The 26,612-nt window shown below is 35.1% G+C and overlaps 2 protein-coding genes, 1 non-coding gene and 1 pseudogene across 5 annotated transcripts in view; 3 read left to right on the top strand and 1 right to left on the bottom strand.

The window, feature by feature from the left end:
- The window catches only part of Micu1 (mitochondrial calcium uptake 1), a 178,748-nt gene that overhangs the window by 136,438 nt on the left and 15,698 nt on the right, over positions 1–26,612 (bottom strand). For all 3 annotated transcript variants that reach the window (XM_026405812.2, XM_026405809.2, XM_026405811.2), the window contains exon 2: positions 9,641–9,802. In XM_026405812.2, the coding sequence (XP_026261597.1) occupies positions 9,641–9,801 (161 nt within the window). In that variant the 5' untranslated portion in view covers position 9,802. The remainder of the gene's footprint in view (positions 1–9,640; positions 9,803–26,612) is intronic.
- On the top strand, positions 10,126–12,050 carry LOC113194663 (large ribosomal subunit protein uL23-like). The gene is made up of 2 exons (XM_026405836.1): positions 10,126–10,183; positions 11,704–12,050. Exons 1-2 carry the CDS (start codon positions 10,126–10,128, stop codon positions 12,048–12,050), a joined length of 405 nt encoding a protein of 134 aa, XP_026261621.1.
- On the top strand, positions 23,939–24,064 carry LOC113194669 (small nucleolar RNA SNORA51). The gene has a single exon (XR_003302325.1). It is a non-coding gene; the product is annotated as a small nucleolar RNA SNORA51 (small nucleolar RNA).
- LOC144255192 (small nucleolar RNA SNORA51) lies at positions 26,319–26,441 on the top strand (annotated as a pseudogene).

The raw sequence follows: 26,612 nt of genomic DNA on the forward strand, positions 1-26,612 counted from the left end.
ATACTTCCAATCAAAGTATATACTTAAGAATGGTTCTATGATGGTAAATTTTATGTTAATGTTTCTCTTACTACAGTAACACAAGTACTTAAAGAAGAAATGGAAACCTACAAGAATAAAAACAATCTCTCTCTAACACACACACACACACACAAACACACACACAATTCTACATGAAGACAACTGATCTGCTAGATTTTTGAGATCCATTCAATTATCAACAGCAAGCAAAAACTGAATGTCAGTAGAAGATACATTGGCAATTAAATCAGCAACATAGCCTAAAAATTTTTTCCAAACAACTTTAGTCAAGGTAATGGCTTCATTCCTTCAAACTCAAACAGCTCTCTGTGGGAAGCTACACTGAATGACCACACCATCCAGTCTTGATGCCTCTGGCTCTGACCAACCACTCCATTCATTGTGGCTTGGTTGGAGACGCACTCAGACAGCAAGGAGGTCTTCTTTGTGGGTGTACCCCTAGGGTTGAGTTATATCTGTTCTCTTGTAGTCCTGCCCTTTCATGGATAGAACTTTCTTTCTAAGAAGAGTCCTCCCAGTAAAGGCTGACTTCTGAATGTGTTTGTTCCTTCCTCTCTCCCCTCCCCTCCGCTCCACTCCTTTTCTCTTCCTTTTCTCCTCCCTTCCTCCCCCTCCCCCTCCCTCCCTCCTCCCTTCTCTATATCTCGAGCCCCCCTTTCTCTCATCAGCCTCTAGTGACTTTTTCTTGCTCTCCCTTTTGGGGAGCCAGAGGCATACAGCCAGGAAAGCCGTCCTGAAGCTGTGTAAAGGTAAATTATTTAAGAAGCCAAGATCATCTTTTTGTACACCATTGCATTTATTGGTTCTGTAATACTTAATTATTTTATTTTTTCTGGCTTTTTAATTAATTTTTTATTTATATATGACAGCAGAATGCATTACAATTTTTTAAATTAATTTTTAAAATTTATATATGACAGCAGAGTGCATTACAATTCTTATTACACATATCGAGTACAATTTTTCATATCTCTGGTTGTATACAAAGTATATTCACACTAATTCGTGTCTTCATAGATGTACTTTGAATAATAATGTCATCACATTCCAACATCATTTATAACCCCATGCCCCCATCCTTCCCCTCCAACCCCTCTGCCCTATCTAGAGTTTGTCTATTCCTCCCATGCTCTCACTCCCTATCCCACTATGACTCAGCCTCCTTGTATCAAAGAAAACATTCAGCATTTGGTTTTTGGGGACTGGCTAACTTCACTTAGCATTATCTCTCCCAACTCCATCCATTTACCTGCAAATGCCATGATTTTATTCTCTTTTATTGCTGAGTAATATTCCATTGTGCATACAGGCCTCATATTTTTTAATCCATTCATCTATTGAAGGGCATCTAGGTTGGGTCCACTGTTTAGCTATTGTGAATTATGCTGCTATAAACATTGATGTGGCTGTGTCCCTATAGTATGCTGTTTTTATGTTTTAGTATGGGAATGATGGTTCCATTTCCAATTTTCCAAGAAATCTCCATAACTGCTTTCCATATTGGCTGTACCAATTTGCAGTACCACCAGCATTGTATGAGTGTACCTTTTCCCCCACATCCTCGCCAACACTTATTGTTGTTTATATTCTTAATAGCTACCATTCTGACTGGAGTGAGATGAAATCTTAGAGTGGTGTTGATTTGCATTTCTCTAATTGCTAGTGATGATGAACATTTTTTCACATATTTGTTGATTAACTGTATGTCATTTTCTTAGAAGTGTCTGTTTAGGTCCTTGGCCCATTTATTGATTGGGTTATTTGTGTTTTGGCATGTTTAACTTTTTGAGTTCTTTATATACCCTAGAGATTAGTGCTCTATCTGATGTATGAGTGGTAAATATTTGCTCCCAAGATGTAGGCTCTAGGGGCTGAGGCTGTAGCTCAGTGGTAAAGCTAGCCTCGCGTGTGTGAGGCACTGAGTTCAATCCTCAGCACCACATAAAAATAAATAAAGGTACTTTGTGTTCATCTAAAACTAAATAAATATTTTTTCAAAAAAAGATATAGGGGGCTGGGGATGTGGCTCAAGTAATAGCGTGTTCGCCTGGCATGCACGCTGCACTGGGTTCGATCCTCAGCACCACATAAATATAAAATAAAGATGTTGTGTCCACCAAAAACTAAAAAATAAATATTAAAAAATTCTCTCTTAAAAAAAAAAAAGATGTAGGCTCTCTATTCACCTCATAGATTGTTTCTTTTGCCGAGAAGAGACTTTTAATTTTGAGTTCATCCCATTTATTGATTCTTGATTTTAATTCTGGTGCCAAAGAAGTCTTATTAAGGAAGTCGGGACCTAATCCCACATGATGGAGATTAGGGCCTACTTTTTCTTCTATTAGATGCAGGGTCTCTGGTTGTATTCCTAAGTCAATGATCCATTTTGAGTTGAGTTTTGTGCATGGTGAGAGATAGGGGTTTAATTTCATTTTGTTTCATATGGATAGAGATACTACCCTGCATTATCTCTAAAAAGAGAGCTGAATTGATATAGAGGTCAAATATCAAGAACTGCTTTTACTCAAAATCAGCCTGAAGTGTTATCATTAATTTTGATTATAGCATGGTGTATATTATCTTTGGGCACTTTTAGATTCAATCAAGGCCTTTCCTATATATTTTAAAGGATATTTTCAGAAAAGCTAGCTATTTGGAAGTGAGCAAAACTGATCTAAAAAATTAGTATACTAAAATCAGTCAACTTACGATTGTGATTATACAATCTAGATTCCAATTTACAAGATATTTAAAGTGAAATAATCTACAGAATGAAGGTGTCATTTATTTCAATTAGTTTCTGCAAACATTGTGAAACATGATTACACTTAACTATATTGTAGAATATGATTTATTTGTGAATCTTTAGTTTCTTTTTCAAATAAAGCAGTAAAAAGTTCCCACTATATATTAAAAAAAAAAAAAACTTCTTATAGTATGCAAGCATCAAATTTTTTAAGCAAAGTCACACCAAAGTAGAAATATAAAAGCATTAGCTGTCATAGTCACAGCATTGGTACTGTACTGCACTACAGAAGTAAGCTACATGGAAAAGATTTGGGGAAACATATTAGTACAACCACTACAGCAATCAGTGCAGAGGTTCCTCAAAAACCATCATATGACCCAGCTATACCTCTCCTCCATATGTATTCTAAAGAATTAAAGTCAAGGGGCTGGGGTTGTGGTTCAGTGGTAGAGCACTCGCCTAGCACATATGAGATGCTGGGTTCAATCCTCAGCACCACATAAAAATAAATAAAAATAAAGGTATTGTGTCCATCTACAACTAAAAAAAATTTTTTTAAAAGAATTAAAGTCAACATACTATAGCAATACACGTATACCTATGTTTATAAGCAGCACAATTTACAATAATCAAATTATGGAACCAGTCTAGATGTCCATCAGTAGAAAATAGAAATTGTAGTATATATGATAGAGTTTTATTCAGTCATAAAGAATGAAATTCCATCATTTGCAGGAAAATGGATAGAACTTATGAGCATTATGTTAAGTGAAATAAGCCAAATTCAGAAAATTATATGTTTCCCCTCATATATGAAAGCTAGACAGAAAGGGGCGGTAGAGCTGGGGGTAGTGGCACCTCATGAAAATACAAAGGAGTTGAAAAGAAGAAGGGGACCAGGGGGAAGCAGGAAGGGAAAAGAGGAGGAGGTACTGGAGAATGAAACTGACAAATTATATTGTTATATTTGTGCATGTATGAATATATAGCAATGAATTCTACTATTACAAATAATTACAATCAGGTTGGGGTTGTGTGGTAGAGTGCTTGTCTAGTGCATGTGAGGCACTGGGCTGGATCCTCAGCACCACATAAAAATAAATAAATAAAATAATGGTTAAAAAAAAGAATGCTTCAAAAAATAATTACAATCTACCAATAAAAATAAGCTATAAATAAATTCAAAAATGAAGGGAGGGAAGAAGTGAAGGAGGAAGGAAGGAGGGAAGGAATGAAGACACTTGGACTAACACAAAGAAACAAAGGGTACCAGAAATGTAAAATGTGTGGGTAAATGTAACAAAGTTTTTTCTCTTTTTAGAATTTCTTAAAGATACAGGTGATTCTTTAAAGCAAAATTAATAACAACAACAACAATGTATTATAAAGTATATAAAATATTTAGTTATAACATGTATAACAATAATACAAGGAACACAGAAGGGAAATAAAAATTATATTATTGAGCTTATATATATATATATATATATATATATGAAGTTATATAACTTTTAAAATTTGTTAATTTTAGATATACATGACAGTAGAGTATATTTTGACGTATTATACATACATGCAGTATAACTCATTGTATTAGGATCTCATTCTTGCAGTTGTACATGATATATAATTACTCTGGTAGTGTATTCATATATGAACATAGGAAAGTTATATCAGATTCATTCTACTGTCTTTTCCATTCCCATATTCCCTCCATTCCCTTCATTACCCTTTCTGTAATCCAATAAACTTCTATTCTTCCCTCCCCTATCTATTGTATGGTAGCATCCGCATATCAGAAAGAACACTTGGCCTTTGGTTTTTTGGGACTCACTTATTTCACTTAGCATGATAGTCTCCAGTTCCATCCATTTACCAGCAAATGCCATAATTTCATTCTTCGTTATGGTTGAATAATATTCTAATATGTATATATCATATTTTCTTTATCCATTCATCTATTGGTTCCATAGCTTAGCCATTGTGAATTGAGCTGCTATAAACATTGATGTGGTTGCATTACTATAGTATGTTGATTTTAAGTCCTTTGGGTAGGAAATTATATAACATTTAAGGTAGGATATGACAAGTTCAAGATGTATGCTAAATTCTACAGCAGGAACTGGCAAACTATGGCCCACAGGTCAAAACCAGTCCCCTATTTGTTTTTGTAAGGCCCCTGGTTTCTACACTCTTAAATAACTAGAATAAAAAGAAAAATAATAGTTTGTGATAAAAAAAGATTATATGGGCTGGAGTTGTGGCTCAGCAGTAGAGCGCTCAGCTAGCAAGTGCAAGGCCCTGGGTTCAATCCTCAGCACCATATAAAAATAAATAAATAAAATAAAGGTATTGTGTCCAACTACAACTAAAAAATAAATTAAAAAAAAGATTATATGGAATTCAAATTTCAGTGCCCATAAAAGTTTTACTTGAACATGGCTACATTCATTCATTCGTTATTTATTTTTCAGCACCAAAAATCAAACCCAAGGCCTTGCACATGTTAGGCAAGTGCCCTACCACTAAATTACATCCCCAGCAACATTCTCCCTTTTTTAAAAACTTTATTTTGGAGACAGGGTCTAGCTAAATTGCCCAGGCTGGCCATGAATGTACCATCCTCCTGCCTTAGCCTTCTAAGGAGCTGTGACTCACAGGCATGCATCATCAACACATTGCTCATTCATTTCCGTGTTGTCTATGGCTGCTTTTGCTCTATATAGCAGTAGCAACAGAGACTTTATAAACTGGGCCATCTAAAACACTCACTATCTGGATCCTATGGAAAGTGTTTGCCAATCTTGCTTTAGAATAATCACATGGAAGGGGTCGGAGGGAGGGAGGGAGAGAGGGAGAGGGAGAGGGGGGGGAGAGAGAGAGAGAGAGAGAGAGAAGGAAAAAGCAAAAGAATGATCAGAGCACACTATATACATGTATGGAAATAATAAACTGGGTGCAGTGATCATTCCAGCTAGTCAGGAGACTGAGGGAAGAAGGCTATGAATTCAAAATCAGCCTGGGCAACAGAGTGAGATCCTAGTCTCAAAATAAATAAATAAATAAAACAAATAAAAGGTTTTTTTTTTCCCCCTCCTCCAAAACAATAAAATGAGAGAAGACAGAAATAAAGAAGAGAGAAGCAGAGAGGTAATAAACTCAGTATCCTAAATAATTAAATAAAAGAAGTAAAGAGTAGTGTCAACAAATAGAAAACAAATGTCAGGATGGAAGATTTAAATGAAACCCATTTCAGTAATTATGAGAAGTGAAAATGGTCTAAACACCTCAAATAAAAGAGGTTATCAGACTTACACAAAAAGTAAAGCCCATTATAAGCTGTTTTTGAGAAAATAAGTTTAAATACAAAGACAGAAATAAGATATGCCATACAAACCCAAATTAAAAGAAATCTGGAGTGGTTGGATTAATATGAGACAAAGTAGATTTCAGAACAAAGAATATTACCAGAAACAAAATGAAATGTTTCCAATGTTAATTGGGTCAATTCCTCAAGGAAATATAACAACCTTAAATAGGAATATACATAATAACAGAGCTTCAAAAGAAATGTAGCAAAAACTTACAAAAACTATATTTGAAGGTTTATAAGTTCTCTCATCCACAAAATTAGAGAAAGCATATGGAATAAGTTTAGAGTCAGAAGGGAATCACAATCTGCTCAAATATTTATAGCATAACTGTACAATTTAAGCCACTCCCTATAAGGCCATGGGAATTACAATCTCCACTGCCATTTATAGTGGTAGACTTTTCACTTCCAGAGAACCTTGGGAAGGACTGCAGTAAAATTCAAAAGTCATACTGCATTACAAGAAAAATTAAGACGAAATGCTAAAGTCCAGGAGCTAAAAGACAAGGGTGAATGGATCATCTTTCAGATAGATGCATTTGAATTTTTCTTGATTCAAAGAAAGAAAACAAAGCAAACTGAAAAGGTTATTTTTAAAAAGAACTTTAAACCTCATTTCTTATTGAGGAAAAAAAATTCCTGCTCATAGTTTCTATATGGTATAACAGAGGCACAAGACTAACAATCTTACAGTAGTAAAACCCTAGTGGTAGGTATATTTATGATCTTGAAACATTTATAAAGTTAGAATCTGTAACAAAGACATGTATTAGAAAAGTTCTAGGGCTGGGGATGTGGCTCAAGCGGTAGCTCGCTCGCCTGGCGTGCGTGCGGCCCGAGTTCGATCCTCAGCACCACGTACAAACAAAGATGTTGTGTCCGCCGAGAACTAAAAAATAAATATTAAAAATTCTCTCTCTCTCCTCTCTCACTCTCTCTAAAAAAAAAAAAAAAAAAAAGTGCTAGGTTGCTCGCTCTCTGTAATGTGTTCCCCTTTTATAAAAAAGAAAAGAAAAGAAAAGAAAAGTTCTAATATTAGCGATATGTTGTCAATATACAGATTTTTGGCTTTTGGATATTTAAATTCAAAAATTATAAATATCATACCAACAAAATGTAGATTTGTTTCCTTTATGTAACATTTCAAACTACCCTCTTTTAAAAAAATTTTTAGTTGCTGATGGACCTTTTTATTTTATTTGCTTATTTATATGTGGTACTGGGGAATCAAACACAGTGCCTCACATGTATGAGGCAAGTGCTCTACCACTGAGCTACAACTCCAGCACCCCTTCTTATTTATTTATTTTTTTATAGAACAGCAGTGGGAATAACTAACGTGGGGGAGAAGCTACTGAAAGATCATAATACCAATTAGAAATAATGATGTGTCTAAAACAATAAACTGTAGGAAACACAAGAGAAAATCTTTACATTTGGGGACAGGCAAAGATCTTCTAGACAGGAAACATATAAAAAAATAATGATAAACTGAACTTGGTCAAAATTAAAAGCTTCTTCTCTTTGAAAGGCATCATGAAGGAAATGAAAATGCAAGCCATTCACTATGAGAACACATTTATAATAAATATCTATCTGCCAAAGGTTATATCCAAACTACATAAAGATCTTACAGCTCAATAAGAAGGAAAACCATTCAATTTTTTAGTGGGCAATTCAAACACATACTTTATAAAAGACGGCATCAGAAATGACCAGCAATTCCAAGAAAAGATGCTTAGCATCATTAGCTATTGGGGAAATGTATATCAAACCATGGTGAATTGCTACAACATTCTCTATCTAGTATGGCTAAAAGACTGATAACACCAAAGGCCAGTGAACAAATTAGTCTCATGAATTGCTGGTAGGAGTGTATAGATGTACCAAACCAGTGGAAAACTGGCAGTTTTGAATGAAGTTCAACATATATTTGCCAAAATCTAGCAACTTCACTCATAAGTATCTAATTAAAAGAAATGGAGACTTATAAATGAGCTTCAATATAGTTTATTAATGAGAGCAAAAAATGCTGGAAACAACCCAAATGGCCTTCAACTGGTAAATGGATAACAAGTGGCAGCATATTCAAGCAAAGAAATACCATCCAATTATAATTAAGATTCAAATTTCTGATATATAGTATAAATTTCAAAAACATTAGGCTAAGTAAAAGAAGTTACATCCAAAAGATACATTTTTTTAATGATTTTACCTATATTAAGTTCTAGAAATGCAGAACTGATCTATAAAAATCAGATAAGCAATTGCCTAGAATGGTGCATAGTGTTGAGACTAGGAAGAGGCATGAGAGGACATTATGAGTAAATAGAAATGTTTTCTTTGTGTATGAGTGTAAGTGTGTGTTGCTGGGGATGAAACCGAGGGCCCTGTGCATGCTAAGCAAGCTCTCTACCCACTGAGATATATCCCCAGTCCCTGGAAATATTCTATGTCTTGATTTGGGGGTAGTTGCACAATTATATACATTTGTCAAAACTTACTGAACTGAGCCAGGTGACACATGACTATAATCCTAGTGGCTCTGGAGGCTGAGGTAGGATTGTGAGTTCAAAGCCAACCTTAGCAATTTAGTGAGGCCCAAAGCAACTTAGTGAGATCCTGTCTTTAAATTTAAAAAATTAAAAGAAAAATTATTGAACTGGCTGGGCAAGATGGTACACACCTGTCATCCCAGTTCTTAAGAGGCTAAAGCAGAAGGATCTTAAGTTCAAGGGTTGCCTAGGCAACTTAGCACGACTCTCCCAAAATAAAAATATAAAAAGCACAGGGGATGTAGCTCAATGGTAAGAGTGCTTAGAATGTATGAGATCCTGGGTTTAATCCTCAGTACAATATACAAACATTTTTGAACTGTCTATCTAAAATTAATATATTTTATGGTACATATTTTCATTTAACATAATTAATAAAAAATAATAAAAATGTAATCTTTTGAGAAAGCTAATCATGAGAGCAACTTTAAGACAGTGTGAAGTGGGTAAAAGATAAAAAACAAGAGTTAGTAAAATCAGAAAAACAGTACCTATATATTTTAAGAAAGAGAAGACTATACTAATTATATTTTCTCTTCCCTCCAGGGAAGTTTCAATAACAAGAAAGGAAATTTATTAGGTGACACAAATACTGAGATTCATCAGTTAATTTCATATGTGGCTACTAGATTCTGAGTCTCCCAAAGCACTCATTTTCTAAAGCAACTACTGACATCCCTATACCATTATGAAAAATGTTCAGCAGGGGAGACAAGCAGACCTGAAAGCACTATGTTTTCTATTTATTGCCATGGCTGAATTCTTTAAAATATATTATTTCATAAACTAATACTATTAATGTCAAATGATTTGGGTAATAACTTTTGATATAAAGTTAATTCAGAAATCAACTCCATTCTAACAGAGACATTTGAAAAAATATAAGTTCACTTAAGAACAAGATGGTCAGATAACACTCACCTTTTCCACAAGAGACCAGTACTTGCAGTTACTGCGGATGCTCCCAGGAAAGCCACCATCATTAGTCTTCGCCTTGTCTGGGTGGGCTGTGATGCTCCATGGTACCATCTGGAGCCCACAGCCAGTTCGGCCAAGGCAGAAAGTGAGTTAAGACGAAACATCCTGTAAACAAAAAGTAGAAATGTCGCCCTTAGCAGACAATAACAATAGTATTAGCACACCAAAAAAACAGTGGTTGAGTACTCATTATGGCAGACACTATTCTAAACACTTTGCATATATTATCTGATTTAATCTTTAGGCCAATCTTATAGGAAAAGTACTACTACTTATAAACCCAAAATATCAAAGTATAATTAGAAGATAGAAATCACACAATAATTTGAACAGGGAAAAGTTTAATATAAAACACTTTTAATTACAACAGGAGATTTAACTACCCAGGAGTAGAGAAAGGAAGCAAACCCTACTTCTAGAGCTGACACATGACAACAGAAAAGACCAACTCTGTGCAAAAGTGCAAAAGTGCCACTCCTACTAGAGGTGAGAACATCATCTTGTGTACAGGACACAACCATGGATGTTTGAGAAATCTACTAAGACAATATGCCAGCAGAATTCACCAGAAAGTTACTCTCTGTGATACTGGCACAAGACACCTACTGGGAGAACTCATGTCAGCAGAATGTGTTGGGAAGGTACCTTTCTGGATGCTGGGGAAAGCCACACATGGGGAGATGCCACAGTGTATAATTATTGGGAAACCACACATGGGTGTGTTACCACTAAAACTCCCACTGAATGTTCCACTAATCCTTGCTTGACACAGGAGCAAGCAGCACACAAAGGAAACCCCTTCTCCATTGTCTCCCTTCTGACAAAACTAAACAATAATTGGCAAACAGGACAATGGAAGACAAATTTAGAGCTGAAAAGCAATAGATCAATAACTGGCACCTTCATTTTACGGACTTGCTCAAAAGTATGCAGCTAGGAAGTGATGGATCCACAATTTGAATCCCCAAGTGGACTGGCTCCAGCGTTCCAGGTTTTCTTTTTTTTAATATTTATTTTCTAATTTTAGGTGGACACGTCTTTATTTTACATTTATGTGGTTCTGAGGATCGAACCCAGTGCCTCATGCATGCCAGGCCAGCATTCCACCACTGAGCCACAACCCTAGCCCGCGTCCCAGTTTTTAATGATTTTTTCCTATTATGATGCTGATATTGCTTTTGTTAAAAACAATTTTTTAAAAAAATATTTATTTTTTAGTTGTAGGTGTACACACAATATCTTTATTTCATTTTTGTGTGGTGCTGAAAATCAAACCCAGTATTGCCTCCCGAATGCAAGGAAGCACCCTATCACTGAGCCACAACCCTAGTCCCAAAAGTAATTTAATCTTTCTCACTTTCAGGCCTATGGAAGCCCTCCTCCACCAGATTCTTTCATTTCATATTTAAAATTTCAGTAAAGAAAAAAATCCTGGGCTGGGGATGTGGCTCAAGTGGTAGCGCGCTCGCCTGGCATGCATGCGGCCCAGGTTCGATCTTCAGCACCACATACAAACAAAGATGTTGTGTCCACGGAAAACTAAAAAATATTAAAATTCTCTCTCTCTCTCTCTTTAAAAAAAAAAGAGAAAGAAAAAATCCTTTAGTATTTTAATAGGGTTTTTTTTAAGTTATAGATGAACATAATACTTTTATTTATTTACGTGGTGCTGGGGATCAAACCCAGTGCCTCACGCATGTAAGGCAAGTGCTCTATCACTGAGCCAAAACCCCAAGCCCATTATTTTGTTTTATATTAGAGACATCTGGGACATTTTCCCAAAAATGGTAACAAAAGTAAAGGAAGGGAGGGAAATGGGAATAGGAAAAACAGAATGAATTGGACATAACTTTCTTATGCTCATATATGAATACGTGACCAGTGAAACTCCACATCATGTACAACCACAAGAATGGAATCCTACTTAGAATAAGTTGTATCTATATGTCAAAATACACTACTGTCATGTATGCCTAAAAAAGAACAAATTTAATTTTTTTTTAAAGTGAAGGAAGCTTCTGCCCCTTCCAAAGACAAAGACAAATCAAGGGTTTTAAAGGCCAAGAAGGCAGTTAAAACCTGTCCACGCTCCCCCCACACACAGGTTAGCTGCCTTTTGGCAGCCCAAGATACCATATCTTCCAGAGGCAGCCCAGAAGTCCTCCCAAGAGCGCCTCTAGGAGAAACAATCCAGCTTCATTACTATGCCATCCCTAATTTCTCTCTGACAACTGCATCTGCCAAGAAGACGACAGAAGATAACACACTTGTGCTCACTGTGGATGTCAAGTCCAACAAGCACCAGAAGTTCTATGTCACTGATGTAGCCAAGGTCAATACTCTGATGGCATAAAAAGGCATAGGTTTGGCTTGCTCCAGATTATGTTGCTTTGGATGTTGCCAACAAAAATGGGATCATCTAAAATTTATTCAGTAGACTAATTAAAAAATGTACATTTTTTCATCATTTAAAAAATCTACATTAGTTCATATTATTTAATAAGCATTTACTCTCCTATCCCCCATCTCATAGACAAAGACTTTTTTTCTACTGGGAAAGTACTGGGACTGCAGAAGGGAGCCACCACTTCCAGCAAGGTTTTCTTCATTTGCAGTGCTAGGGATTGAACCCAGGACCTCACAGGACCTCCCATGTCCTAGGCAAGTGCTTTACCACCCAATCCCTAGAACAGCATAAAATGTGATCAAGTGATAGAAACATCAGGAGTATTCCCCAAAAGCCTTAGGATCATTGTGGGCACTCCACCCAGAGAATTAGTAGAAAATTATTCCCCCCCCCCTTAGACAATGACCTGTGGCCACAGGTCATTCTTATATTCCACCAGGTAGACTAATGGGAAAAGGGACATTTTTTTTTCTGTTTCCACAATCTTTTTGTAGGAATAATGTATTCAGATTATACAAAGTATCTATGACCTCCCATCCTTTTCATTTTTCTCAAAGCATAGTGCATTGATTCCTGATTTAAATCACCTTGCACTTGGTGTCTATCTTCCTAAGGCAATCTATTTGTTCAAATATAAGTTTGCCTTTCACACTTGTCTTTGAATGTCCTTTAAACTATTTTTTTTCCCTCTTTGTAACACACAGTCAAGCACAGGGCTTATTACACTATAGGTGTTTAAAATATCTGTTTTAAGCTTAAAAATACAATGTTCCTTATATTTTCTTCCTATCAGAAAACTTCTGATGTATTTATTTTTCTGGTTTTTTGTTTTTTGTTTTTTTGGGTTTTTTTTGTTTTTTGTTTTTGCACTGGGGATTTAACCCAGTGCACATAATCACTGAATCATGTCCCCATCCCTTTTCATTTTTAATTTTGAGACAGGATCTTGCTAAGTTGCCTAGGGTCTCACTAAGTTGCTGAGGCTGGCTTTGAAATTGCAATCCTCCTGCCTCAGCCTCCCCAGTTGCTGGGATTACAGGCGTGCTACATTTTAAATTAACATTTAATTTTTTAAATTAACATTTCCCAAATCCACACATGCATTCACATAAATGGCACTGCTTTGGCTACAGCAAAAATGAGCACAACTAAAACATACATATCTGAAGGAAACATTATTCATCAATGACAACAGAAAGAAAAAGGCATTTGGAAGTTTTCAATGTGAAAACATAATCAATTCAAAAGCTGGATTAAGTGAAGTGGTATGTAAGGCTGGGAGTTTTCAAGAGCTGATCAGATGTGGACATATGACCAAACAGGTAAGCCACAATCACTAGAGAAGATTCTTTGAAGGCCAAACCGAAAATTTTTATCACATATTTGAAAGAAGACACTCCAGCTCTTAAACAAGATTACAACACAGCAAAAACACCATTTAAAGAATATCAATGTAGGGATTAGAGGTATAGCTCAGTGGTAGAGCCCCTGCCTAGTATGTGTGAGGTGCCCAGCACTGAAAAAGAAAATAAAATAACCAATCCACCAGCAGTGTAGTAAATAAATTGCAAAGAATCAAAGGCAGAAAGCTATGACATGGTAAATACAGTCAAAAGGCAACTAATAACCTAGATATTAGATGATGTGTATATTAGATAAGGATACCAAAGAAATAAAAAAATAGAATTGAACAAAAAATTTCCAAAGAGAAAACAATCAAATATATTGTTTAACATAAACTAATATCTAATTGCATAGCAGCTATGAAAATAAAAAGAATTAAAAAGATATTAAAATCGTAATGGCAACACTAAAGAGTATGGTAGCAAGTGAAATGGATTAGGAATCCAGTTACCTAACATCTAGTTTTAATTATAGTACTAAACAGCTGTGCACAAAGAAAAACTCATCTCCCCTCTTTGGGAGAAAATTTACCAATTGGTCAAATCAAAGAATTGCCTACATGAGTTTAGATTCCTTTTATTGCTTTAATGCTCTCATGAAAAACACTGTGGGGTTGTTTTGTTTTGTTTTTGCTGGTGAAAAACACTATAGCAAAACATTCTGTTTCACAGGGAGAGGGATTTAATATTATACATTCAAAACTTATTAGTTTTGAAAATCCATTTCTGTGTTATGGCTCTATGGGGTTTCAGACTTCACAAATCCTGTTTTACTAATATTCCACTTAAATTTTGATACTACAATTCAAATGCTGATATCTATACTTCATTTCACTGCTTGGTTTTAATCTCATTCCCCAAAGTATACATCAAAAGATATATCTAATCATCTTCTCTAGTGGAATTTTCATAGGTGTCAAGTAAATAAAACTTTACTGAGTACAGGCTCTATTATAATTTAATCTCTAGCTCTGTGGGGGGAAAAACAGAGCTAGTTAATGTATTAAGTTTTGATGAGAAACAGATTTAAGGATATCAGCTTTCCAACTGAGTCTGGAAAACTGAACAGGCCAATTGGCAGTCATTATAAAATAATGAAGATTAACATGCACATTTAATGATGAGGTTAAATTAATTCAAAAGCACTACATTTTTCTTTCCTAACACCTTGCCACCCAAAAGCTAAAAAAGGCATGCCTCTTCGGAAATACTTTGATGTGAACTGAAGAAAAGATGAAGAGGTATTTCTAACCAAGAAATGTCAAGGGAAACAACTGATAGGTAATTTTGTTATCAAAGAAAAGCATTGTCTAACCAACAAGAAACTGCTGGAACAAGACTGTTAGAAACCTATAACCATATATCATTGTTATGTTTCATTATCTATCATATTAAGACTTTTAAGTTCAATGCATTCGTTGTTTCTGGTACATTTCAAACGTGCACAGAACTGGAAATCATCTAATTCACTCTTATTTTATAAGTGAAGAAATTGATATCTGAGTAAGGTTATGGTTTACTCATAGCTAGTTAGTACAAAAAGGCATAATAGAGCTTAGAATATCACCAGCCCCCCCCCTTTTAAATTTTTATTTATTTATTTATTTTGGGGGGTACCAGGGATTGAACTCAGGAGCACTTAACCACTGAGTGGCATCCCCATTTTGTATTTTATTAAGAGACAGGGTCTCAATGGGTTGCTTAGTGCCTCACTGGTGCTGAGGCTGGCTTTGAACTCATGATCCTCCTGCCTTAGCCTCCTGAGCCCCTGGGATTCCGGTGTATGCCACCGTGCCCAGCTATGTTTTTATTTTGAGACAAGGTCTAAATTGCTGAGACTGGCATCAATCTTGTGATCCTCCTGTCTCCGCCTTCTGAGTAACTGAGATTATAGGCGTTCACCACTGTGCCCAGCTTAGAAAAAACTTTCAATAACTATCCTCGGCAGAATAAATAACCACATTCTAAAAGATCAAATGCCCAACTATAGAAAGTTAAACAATGATAAAATAATGTAATAGAATCTAAATACTAAAAAGTGATAAATATAAAATATTAAAACATCTCTTCACAAGCCAACAGGAGGCCCGGCTAAACAAAAAAGTTGGGAAAAAAGCATGTATGGCTCTGAAAACTCTGAAAAGATACTTAATCTTACTCATGATAGGAGAATGCAAATAACAACTATACTGAGGTGCTATTTTTTTAATGTATTAAGTTGGCAGTGTATGAACATTCCTTTTCCTGTATAAGATATTATTAATCTTTTCCATTTATATTATGGGTAAAATTTTATATTTAAATTAATTTGTATATTCTCTACAACAAGTGAGTTGATGATCATTATTTTTCAAAAGTTGATCACTTTTGTTCTGTAAGCTATTAGACTATTAAGCAACATGTATTATATTTTGTTCCACTCTATTATTCTTCTTGAGGCCTCATCTTTTCTCCACTGCAAAAAAGGGGGGGGGCATTCTTGTCATCTAGATTTGGTTTAGATATAAAATAATATTTTAAAGTATGATGTAATATTCACTATTCCATCCCAATGCTATCTTTTAGTAGAATGTTATTTTTATTAACCAACCCCACAATACCTACCAAAAGGTTTGAAACGTTTTCAACTTGAACCATTTCAATTCTTTTCCAAATTAATTTAATTAAGCAATACCGATGCTGAAAGGAAAATTTTTTTCCATCCAAAGTTTTGTTTTCTACAGGTTGATTATATTTCAAAATAAACAGATTGTCCACAAATTACATTACTAAAAAGAATGATTTACTTTAAATAGCAAAAAAGTTCTCAAAAATATCCCACAAGTATTTCATCTTCACACACAATCAAAAAACAAGATTACATTATTATTCTGCTACATTTTCCTTTGATAACAGAAAAAAAGAGACATCTGAAAAGGTGAAGGAAATATAATGGTAAACAAAGTGCCAAACTTTATTGCTAAAATTACAGTTCCCAATTCAATTGAGGCATCATGACATAATTACCTTGTTGTTTCCGATAACACAAATTGATACACTTTTTGTTAATATACTTTCTTAAAGCTGCAACCTAGAACAACTTATTAAATACACATAGGGTAGTAGAGAAAATATAAACAAGTGCATTTATTTTGCTGATATTTGCAATGCTGCTTCTTCACAGAGAGTGTGTGCTTATTATTCCCAAAATATGTACATAGTCTATGAAAATAATAGTTGCCATGAATGTAGGAAGAATAAATGACAGAAAAAAATGTGCTTATGCTATGGCTATATTTAAGATTTATTAAGCTAATGACAGCAGATTAAGGAGTTTTTGATTAGTGAGCCAAGTTATTCCTTGTGCAGACTACAAGAATTATTTTAATCAATAATTTCATAAATGATTTCATATTAAGTTTACACACCTATGCAGCACAATAAACTAGGCTTTGTAACTGCAAGGCAACTGAGATGAGTATTGTAGGAAGGCAAAATAAAATTTTAGGCATTAAGCATATTCAAATATTTAATACTTTGGGCAATTAAACTTTCAAATTTATGTCGACTTAAGTAGAAATATAGTAAGATTAATATATTAAGTAATTTTAAATATGACTATGTAAACAGGATACTAATCTGGAAATTAGTATAGTCAAGTCTCTGGCTTGGTTTTACCACTCTTTCTAATTGTCCAACTTAGACGTAACAAACAAAATTAACATTTTTCTTCTCTACTATTTTTAGGAACATCCTTTCTTAAGGTTCAGTTGAAATCCTACCTTATCCATAAAACTCTATATTTTATATGTATAAATAATTATATGTTGTATATAAAATCATTACCACTTGATTTTTTTCTCTGAATCCCTATACAATTAATATTCTGTACTTTTTAAAACAATATTTCTCTCCTTTTTAGAATTTTTAAATTATTTATTTATTTATTGTTGTATTGGGAATTCAACCCAGCACACTCTGAGTTATGTTCCCAACCCTCTTTATTTTTTTGTTATTTATTTTGAGACAGGGTCCTGCTAAGTTGCCCCGGCTGGCCTCAAAACTTGCCATCCTTCTTGCCTCAGTCTTTCAAGTAGCTGGGAGTACAAGCAAGTTTCACTGCCCCCAACTAATTCACTTTAGGGTGTTATCTTGACAATAATTATTTAGGATGGCCTTGTTCCTTCAAAACATACAAAATAGGTTTATATTTTATTTCTCTGAAATAAACTCTTATAACCAGAAAAGGCTTAGAAATAGGTACCACCAATTCCCTCCATTTTCCATAATATTATCACAGAAAGAATAAGGAATCTACTGGTCACGCAGCTGGCCAGTAGTACAGCTAGGAGAACCTAAGCTTTTTGTATCTACTCTACTATAACTGAACAGTATTACTTATTATAACTGTTGGGGATACAACTTGAAATTCACTAACTGACACTGGGAATATTTTAAGCTTAAATACTTCATATCTTCAGATTTGCAGTCTTCTTTGAAATTGGCAGTAGTATATAAAAATGACTTCATAAATCCAGGCACTGTGGCAAATACCTATAATTCCAGCTGCTCAGGGGGCTGGGGCAGAAGAATTGCAAGGTCAAAGCCAGCCTGGGCAAATTAGGGGGATCCTTTCTCAAAATACAAAGGAATGTGTTAAGTGTAATGAAGTACCCCTGTATTCCCAGCTACTCAGAAGTCTAAAGGAAGAGGATTCTAAGTTCAAGGCCAACCCTACCAACTTCCTAGATGGTCTCAAAATAAAAAATAAAAAGGGCCAGAGATATAGCTCAGTGGTAGATGACCCCTGGGTTCATTTCCCTTTTGCCATTCTTTCATTCAGGTCATTAACTATATAATGAGCCAGGTATTGGGAGGATACTACAAGAGGCATGAAGACAAGCAAGACAGTCTCTGCCCACAAATACCTTATAATTTGGTAGTGGAGATTAAAAACAAAACAAAAAACTATCATCATACAAAGCAGGAAAAATATAAAAGCTACAAGAACATATTAACAGGGATTCAATTACATTAGGTTGGGAAATGGAAAGGGCTCAAAAAAGTTTTTCAGAAAGATTTCATTACTTAAAGTAAGTAAAAGATAAGCATTCATTACTAAATAATTTGGCTGGATCATTATCCTAGATGCTACTTTTATTTTATCACTAGATGATAATGCACACATGAAATTATCTGAAGAATGGAAAGTTACCATAAATATAATATTTACTACACAGTGAATATGATGCTCAAAATGCAACACTATATCAGACTTTAATTATGCCAAATAATATTTAAAATACCTTTATATCTTTCTTTTAGACAAAATGAATCAGATTGAAAGTTCTGCATTGAAGACACCAGCATGACTGCCAAAATATAGTAGAGATTAACGTTCACATCTAGAAAAGATGCATTTTCGTAGCTCACAGTGACATTACTGGCAGAATAAATGAGGAAAGCTCACAGTTCAGCTGCACCTCTTCTCAAAAGTATTTCCCAACAGCAGAGAAAAAGCTGTTTTAAATTTTCTGGATGAGAATGTAAAGTTAATTTAAGTCATGCAAGTCTCTAACAGAATAAAACAATACTTGTACAAAAATGAATCATCTCACAGAAATGTTAGGTCTGACAGAGAACTTCTGCACATATTCTTGTTAAATGAGGATGCTACTAAAAATCAGGTCAACATTCTAAGACACACTTCACCTTCCAATACTCTCCGTAACAGTCCTTTATCCATCAAGCACCTCCATGGTTCACTTTTTTTTTTTTTTTTTTTTGGTACTGGGAACTGAACTCAGGAACATTCCATCACTGAGCCACATCCCCAGTCCTATTTTGTATTTTATTGAGAGACAGGATCTCAGAGTTGCTTAGTGCCTTGCTTTTGCTGAGGATGGCTTTGAATTCAAGATCCTCCTGCCTCAGCCTTCCAAGCTGCTGGGATTATAAGCATGTGCTGCTACTGCGCCCAGCTTAACACAAAAAAACATACACACACACACACACACACACACACACACACACCACAAAGCCTTTTTGCTACAATAAAATTTAGAACTTATGTCTGACCAAGAACAATGTGAAGAATGAAAACTTCCCCTTCCAAATAACTACACAGAAAACCAAAGTGTGAAGATGGGACAGCGAATATCAAACAAATAAGCAGTCTTTTTAAAAACAAAAACAACCATCCAGGAAATTACAAAAACAATCTGAAACCTCCAGAGGATAGCAGCATGCTAAGATTATGAGTATGAATTCAATATCTAAAATTCCCATAAAACATCATCTCCAATGCAATTTTTCACTCAATTCTTAGAAATTAGGTAGCTATAGAGATTTTATGGTCGATAATATTTTTAATGTACTTCAGAGCCATAAGAAAATTACAGGATGAAAAAAAAAATAAAACCTCAAGTATCAAATAAGGAAAGTTTAAACACTGCTCCAAAGGAAATTAATGCCAAGAAAGAAATGATTGTACAAGGCAGAGGTCGAGTTACATAGAAATGAAAGAGAAGAGGAATAAGTCTAGAAGCATTGATGAGAACCCATGTGTTTTTTTTTTCTTTTTTTTTAAGAGAGAGTGAGAGAGGAGGGAGAGAGAGAGAGAGAGAGAATTTTTATTATTTATTTTTTAGTTCTCGGCGGACACAACATCTTTGTTGGTATGCGGTGCTGAGGATCGAACCCGGGCCGCACGCATGCCAGGCGAGCGCGCTACCGCTTGAGCCACATCCCCAGCCCGAGAACCCATGTTTTGCTTTCCACCTCTCCCAGACATCTGTGGCTTATGTTCATTTTCCATCTAAAATTAAGATACATTTTAATTTCAAGCCCTAACTAAGCCTCAAAAACACTTTCTGATCACATTGCTACACTTTGTAGTAAAAATTGGCAGCTTAACAAAATGTTAGTTTATAACATAGATTTTCATTTAAAATGTTTAAATAATTCCTTTTTTCTTTAGCGGGGGAGGTGGGGTTTACTAGGAACTGAACATTTTTATTTTTATTTCGAAACAGGGTCTGACATGCTGAGGCCCTTGCTAAATTGCTAAATCTGGTTTCTAACTCACAATCCTCCTGCATCAGCTTCCCAAGTTGCTGGGATGACAGCATGTATCTCCATGTCCAGAAAAATAATTTAAAAAAATTTTTTTTGTAGATGGACAGAATGCCTTTATTTTATTTATTTATCTATTAGTTGTTGATGGATCTTTATTTATTTATATGTGGTGTTGAGAATCAAACCCAGTGCCTCATACACGCAAGGCATGCACTCTACCACTGAGCTATAGCCCCAGCCCAATAATTCTTAATATAGGTTCAATCTAAGAGATACTTGCTACTAAACAGTATTTGGTTATTCACATGGAACTTCCAAAGCCTTTTACTCCCAGAATATTAATCTTAATTTTTATTATCAAACCAAAACATGAAGTCAATTTGTTGACTGACATTTTCTAAGGTGTGTGTGGATAGATCAGAGCAAAGGCTATAAAGGAGGGGATCTGATGCTTAAAGTACATGTGATTTGAAAGACTGTCTTTAAAAAGTTGCAATTTTTAGGGAAGAAAATCTAAATAACATAATGGTTATGATATACCTTATAACTATGAACCAAATAATAAGAACTAGTAATATAAAATACACCCTTTTCAAGTGTTCGTGGAACATTATTAACAAAAACAGATTATATATTAGGACACAGGAAACACTACAAACACCACTTTCTGAAACAAAATGCAATAAAACCAGAAATTAACAAGTGTCCTACCACAACACCTAGAAATAAAAAAAGAACAATTATTAACAATACTACAGAAAGGCAAGAAACAAACTGAAATTAAAGAATTTATTTCAAAAATGGTAATGAAGATAATTATCAGAATTCACTGGATACATGTGAAACAATGATGAGAGAAAAATACACAGAACTTAATATCTTAATCAGTAAAAGTGAAATAATAATAAACATTAATGAATTTAATTCTATGGTTTAAAGAAAAGAAAAAAAAGAGAAAAGGAACAATGAAAGAAACCAAGAGATGGTGTAAGGAAAGGAAAATGAATATAAAAGCTGAAATAAACAAGGTCAAGAGACAAAAGCAGTAAAGCTTAATTTAGTAAGTTAAAATCACATTTTAAAAAATTAACAAATAAACTATTAGCTGACTCAATCAAGAAAAGGGAAGGGGAGTCAACACAGATATATAAAGGAAGAATACCCTCTAAAACAGAAGGAAACTTAAATACCATGAGTCATGGGGTGGCATGTGCCTGTAGTCCCAACTGGGAGGCTGAGACAAGTACTTGAGTCCAGGAGTTCAAGGCCAGGCTGGGCAATAGACTGAGATGTCAACTTATTCATAACTAAATAAATATCACCAAAAATACCTCACAGATCTCTATGCAAATGAAAGTTAAAATGTAGGTGAAGGGAAATTACTTTAAAAAACGAAGATGAACAAATTTGACCTCATAGGAGTTAGAAAACCTAGACAAATTTCCAGAGGGACAAAAAAGACAAAATCAGGCTGGGGCTCAGCAGTAGCATGCCTGTCTGGCATGTGTGAAGTACTACTGGGTTTGATTCTCAGCACCACATATAAATAAATAAAATAAAGGTCTATCACATACATACACACACACACACACACACACACACACACACACACACATATATTAGACAAAATCATCACAGAATTACCCAATTAAGAAAAAAAATGTGGCATATATACTCAATGGAATATTACTCAGCAATAAAAGAGAATAAAATCATGGCATTTGCAGGTAAATGGATGGAGTTGGAGAAAATAATGCTAAGTGAAGTTAACCAATCCCAAAAAAACAAATGCCAAATGTTTTTCTCTGATATAAGGAGGCTGATTCATAGTGGAGTAGAGAGAGGGACCATGGGAGGAACAGACAAACTCTAGATAGGGCAGAGGGGTGGGAAGGAAAGGGAGTGGGCAGGGGGTTAGAAATGATGGTGGAATGTGATGATCGTTATTATCCAAAGTACATGTATGAGGACATGAATTGGTGTGAATATACTTTGTATACAACAAGAGATATGAAAAAGTGTGCTCTATATGTGTAATATGAATAGTAATGCATTCTGCTGACATATATAAAAACTTAATAAAAAAAGAAAAAAAAAAGGACAAAGCCCTTATGGTTTCACACATCAATTCAAACAAATCTTTTTTTTTTAAAAATTTATGTATTTTTTTTCTTTTTTTATTGTTGGTCGTTCAAAACATTACATAGTTCTTGATATATCATATTTCACAGTTTGGTTCAAGTGGGTTATGAACTCCCATTTTTACCCCGTATACAGATTGCAGAATCACATCAGTTACACTTCCATTGATTTACACATTGCCATTCTAGTGTCTGTTGTATTCTGCTGCCTTTCCTATCCTCTACTATCCCCCCTCCCCTCCCCTCCCCTCCCCTCCCCTCCCCTCTTCTCTCTCTACCCCCTCTACTGTAAATCATTTCTTCCACTTGTATTATTCTTCCCTTACCCCTCACTTCCTCTTGTATGTAATTTTGTATAACCCTGAGGATCACCTTCCATTTCCATGCAATTTCCCTTCTCTCTCCCTTTCCCTCCCACCTCTCATCCCTGTTTAATGTTAATCTTCTTCTTCAAACAAATCTTTAAAGATGAAAAATGACTAAAAGCACTTGAAATGAAACAAGACTTCCTAATTCCTTCTAAAAAAGAAAATATAATATTGACATCATTCCCTGAAAAAAACAGTAGAAAAAGAAGAATTATATAACAAAGTCAGCTATGAATATTAATGCAAAGATATGAAATAAAAAATCTGCCAACAGAATCTAACAACAAAATTTTAAAATTAATAAACTAACACAGTGGGATTTTTTCAGAATGCATTGTTTCTTCAAAATTAAGAATATTGTTGGGCTGGGTTGTGGCTCAGTGGTAGAGCACTCGCCTAGCATGTGCAAGGCCCTGGGTTCGATCCTCGCACCACATAAAAATAAATAAACAAAATAAAGGTATTGTGTACAACTAAAAAATTAAAATTAAAAAATTAAGAATATTGTTGATAACATATACCACACTAATAGGTCTAAGAAAAGAATCATGATTATCTCCATAGATGCTAAAAAAAGACCTCAAAGTTGAACACTTAATCCATTCAACACAGGCAAGAGCAATTGGATAGTCATGTGCAAATAATGAATCTTGACCCTGACAACGCACTACATATAAAAATTTACTTAAAGTGGAATACAGACCTAAACGTAAAACCTAAAGTTTTAAAATTTCCAGAAGAAAAATTTAGTAAACTCCCATTAGTCAGGTATTTATTGAATATAACACAAGAACAAATGAAAGAAGAAAAAAAAAAGAATCACTGTAAGAGAAAAAAAATTGACATTTGGATTACATTGAAATTAAAATCTTTTGGACTTACCACACACAGGCTGTGTTCTTACACTGACTGTATAGAAAGAAGAGGCCTAGACCACATACACCTCAGCCCAGGCCCTGTGCCTGGTCTGTATTGTCAAAAGGGAAATATGGAGAATCTAAAAAATAAAATAAAATAAAAATGTTTTCTCTTTTTTCTCCCTTCTTAGGTCCTGAGGATTGAGCCCAAGGGTGCTCTACCACTGAGTTACATTCCCGGCCCCTCATACTTTTTATTTTTTGACAAGGTCTCACTAAATTGCCAGGCTGGCCCTGAATTTGTTATCCTCTTGCCTCAGCCTCTCAAGTAGCTGAGATTAGGGCAGGTGCCACCTTGCCTGGCAAATCTTTTCCTCTTAAAAGAGATTGTTATGAGGGGTTGGGTTGTGGCTCAGTGAAAGAACGCTCGCCTAGCATGTGCAAGGCCCTGGATTTGATCCTCAGTACCACATAAAAATAAATAAACAAAATAAAGGCATTGACAACTACAACTAAAAAATACTTAAAAAAAAGAGATTGTTATGAAATTTTAATGCTACTAAAGGAGAAAGTATTGGCAAAATATATATCTGACAGAAGACTTTTTGCAGAATATACAAAGAACCTTTTCAATTTAAGATACACAATCCCATTTATTAAAGAGAAAGAAAATTCTGAGGTGTTAATGAATCTTGATGTCATTCTCTAAATAAACTAAAGCAGCCACACAAAAACCCAACACTATATGATTCCACTCATTCGAGGTACTCAAAGAAGTCAGAATTATAGAGAGAAGAAGTAAAATAGTGGTTTCCAGGGGGCTGGGGAGATGGGAATGAGATATTATTTTATAATGAGTTACAAAGGTTCGGTTTCACCAAAACCAAAAAAACTATTATAGCTAGACAGGGAAGCATAATCTTGTAGTTCCAGGTACTCAGGAGGCTGAAGCAAGAGAACCACAAGTTCAAGGTCAGTTTGGACAATTAAGCATGACTCTGCCTCAAAATAAAAGGCTGGGGATGTAACTCAGTAGTAAAGTGCTTGCCTTGTTTAGGCCCTGGATTCAATTCCCAGTACCACAAAAATAAATAAGTTGTGGAGATGGATGATGGTAATGCTTGCACATTATGAATGTATTTAATAACACTGAACTATTCTTTTAAAAATGGTTTACATGTAAACTTTATATGTATCTTTATTAATAGAGTTACCCACATGGAATTGAGACAAACAGGTTAGAAAGAATTGGGGGATAAGGTATAGTAGAAGGGATGCTGGAAGAATAACACTTTTCTGACTCTCAGAACCATGGTAATGTTTTACATGCCTACTATCTATTAGTGTTCCTTAAGGATAATTTCTCCTATGATTAAATTCAAAATCATATTATGGCAGATTTAAATTTTCTTCATGTCTTCTGATGCAAATCAGAATTCTACCCCAATATGTGGTATGCTGGCATTTGAGGAAAGAACAGGTGTTGCCTTTTTGACATGTTCCTACTCACCTCCCCTGAAGCAGGCCAAAAGAGGGTTTAGGTATAGCTCAGTGGTAAAGCACTTGCCTAGCTTGCACAAGTCCCTCTTTCCAGAGGATTCCTCCATACACCTTGAAGAAATGAGCAGAAGACCGGGATTCCAAGAAAACTCTCAAACAGGGTTTGTTAAGTCCCCCACAATTCATTATAATTAGATCATATCACCTTTGTCCAATTATAATTGTGCATTACTGACAACTCATCAAACCTAAACATAAAAATACACATATTTCCTTGTTTTTTTTTGGGGGGGGGTGTCATAATTTCTGAAGGCTCCTGTGTCATGTCATAATATTTACATTAAGAAATACATATGCTTCTCTTTTTTTTTTTAAAAGAGAGAGTGAGAGAGGAGAGAGAGAGAGAGAGAGAGAGACAGAGAGAGAGAGAGAGAGAATTTTTAATATTTATTTTTTAGTTCTCGGCGGACACAACATCTTTGTTGGTATGTGGTGCTGAGGATCGAACCAGGGCCGCATGCATGCCGGGCGAGTGCGCTACCGCTGAGCCACATCTCCAGCCCATATGCTTCTCTTTTATTTGTCTATCCTTTGTTACAGGGGCTATAAGCACAAACCTTACAATGAGTAAGAAAAAGTTATTACTTTTTCTTCCCTTCAGTAATATATAAGCAACAATATGTCACCATGTTATTTTGACCAGCTGGTAAAATATCTTGAAGAAAAATTTGAGTGGTAGGAAAATTGCCTTTAGGGAATGGGACCACAAAAGTCAAACCCCAAAGGAATTAAAGGAGGGGGACAATAAAAAGGAAATTCTCCTGTTACATCTTTACTTTTCCTTCTTTATTAATATAGAAACATATTCCAGTATCTTGTACCTTAAAAAATCCTCTTACAGCTACAGGACCATTTCTATTCTTCTCTCACTGTATAGAAAGAAGAGGCCTAGACCACATACACCTCAGCCCAGGCCCTGTGCCTGGTCTGTATTGTCAAAAGGGAAATATGGAGAATCTAAAAAATAAAATAAAATAAAAATGTTTTCTCTTTTTTCTCCCTTCTTAGGTCCTGAGGATTGAGCCCAAGGGTGCTCTACCACTGAGTTACATTCCCGGCCCCTCATACTTTTTATTTTTTGACAAGGTCTCACTAAATTGCCAGGCTGGCCCTGAATTTGTTA

The sequence above is a fragment of the Urocitellus parryii genome, chromosome 5, assembly GCF_045843805.1.
Source record: "Urocitellus parryii isolate mUroPar1 chromosome 5, mUroPar1.hap1, whole genome shotgun sequence".
NCBI lineage: Eukaryota > Metazoa > Chordata > Mammalia > Rodentia > Sciuridae > Urocitellus > Urocitellus parryii.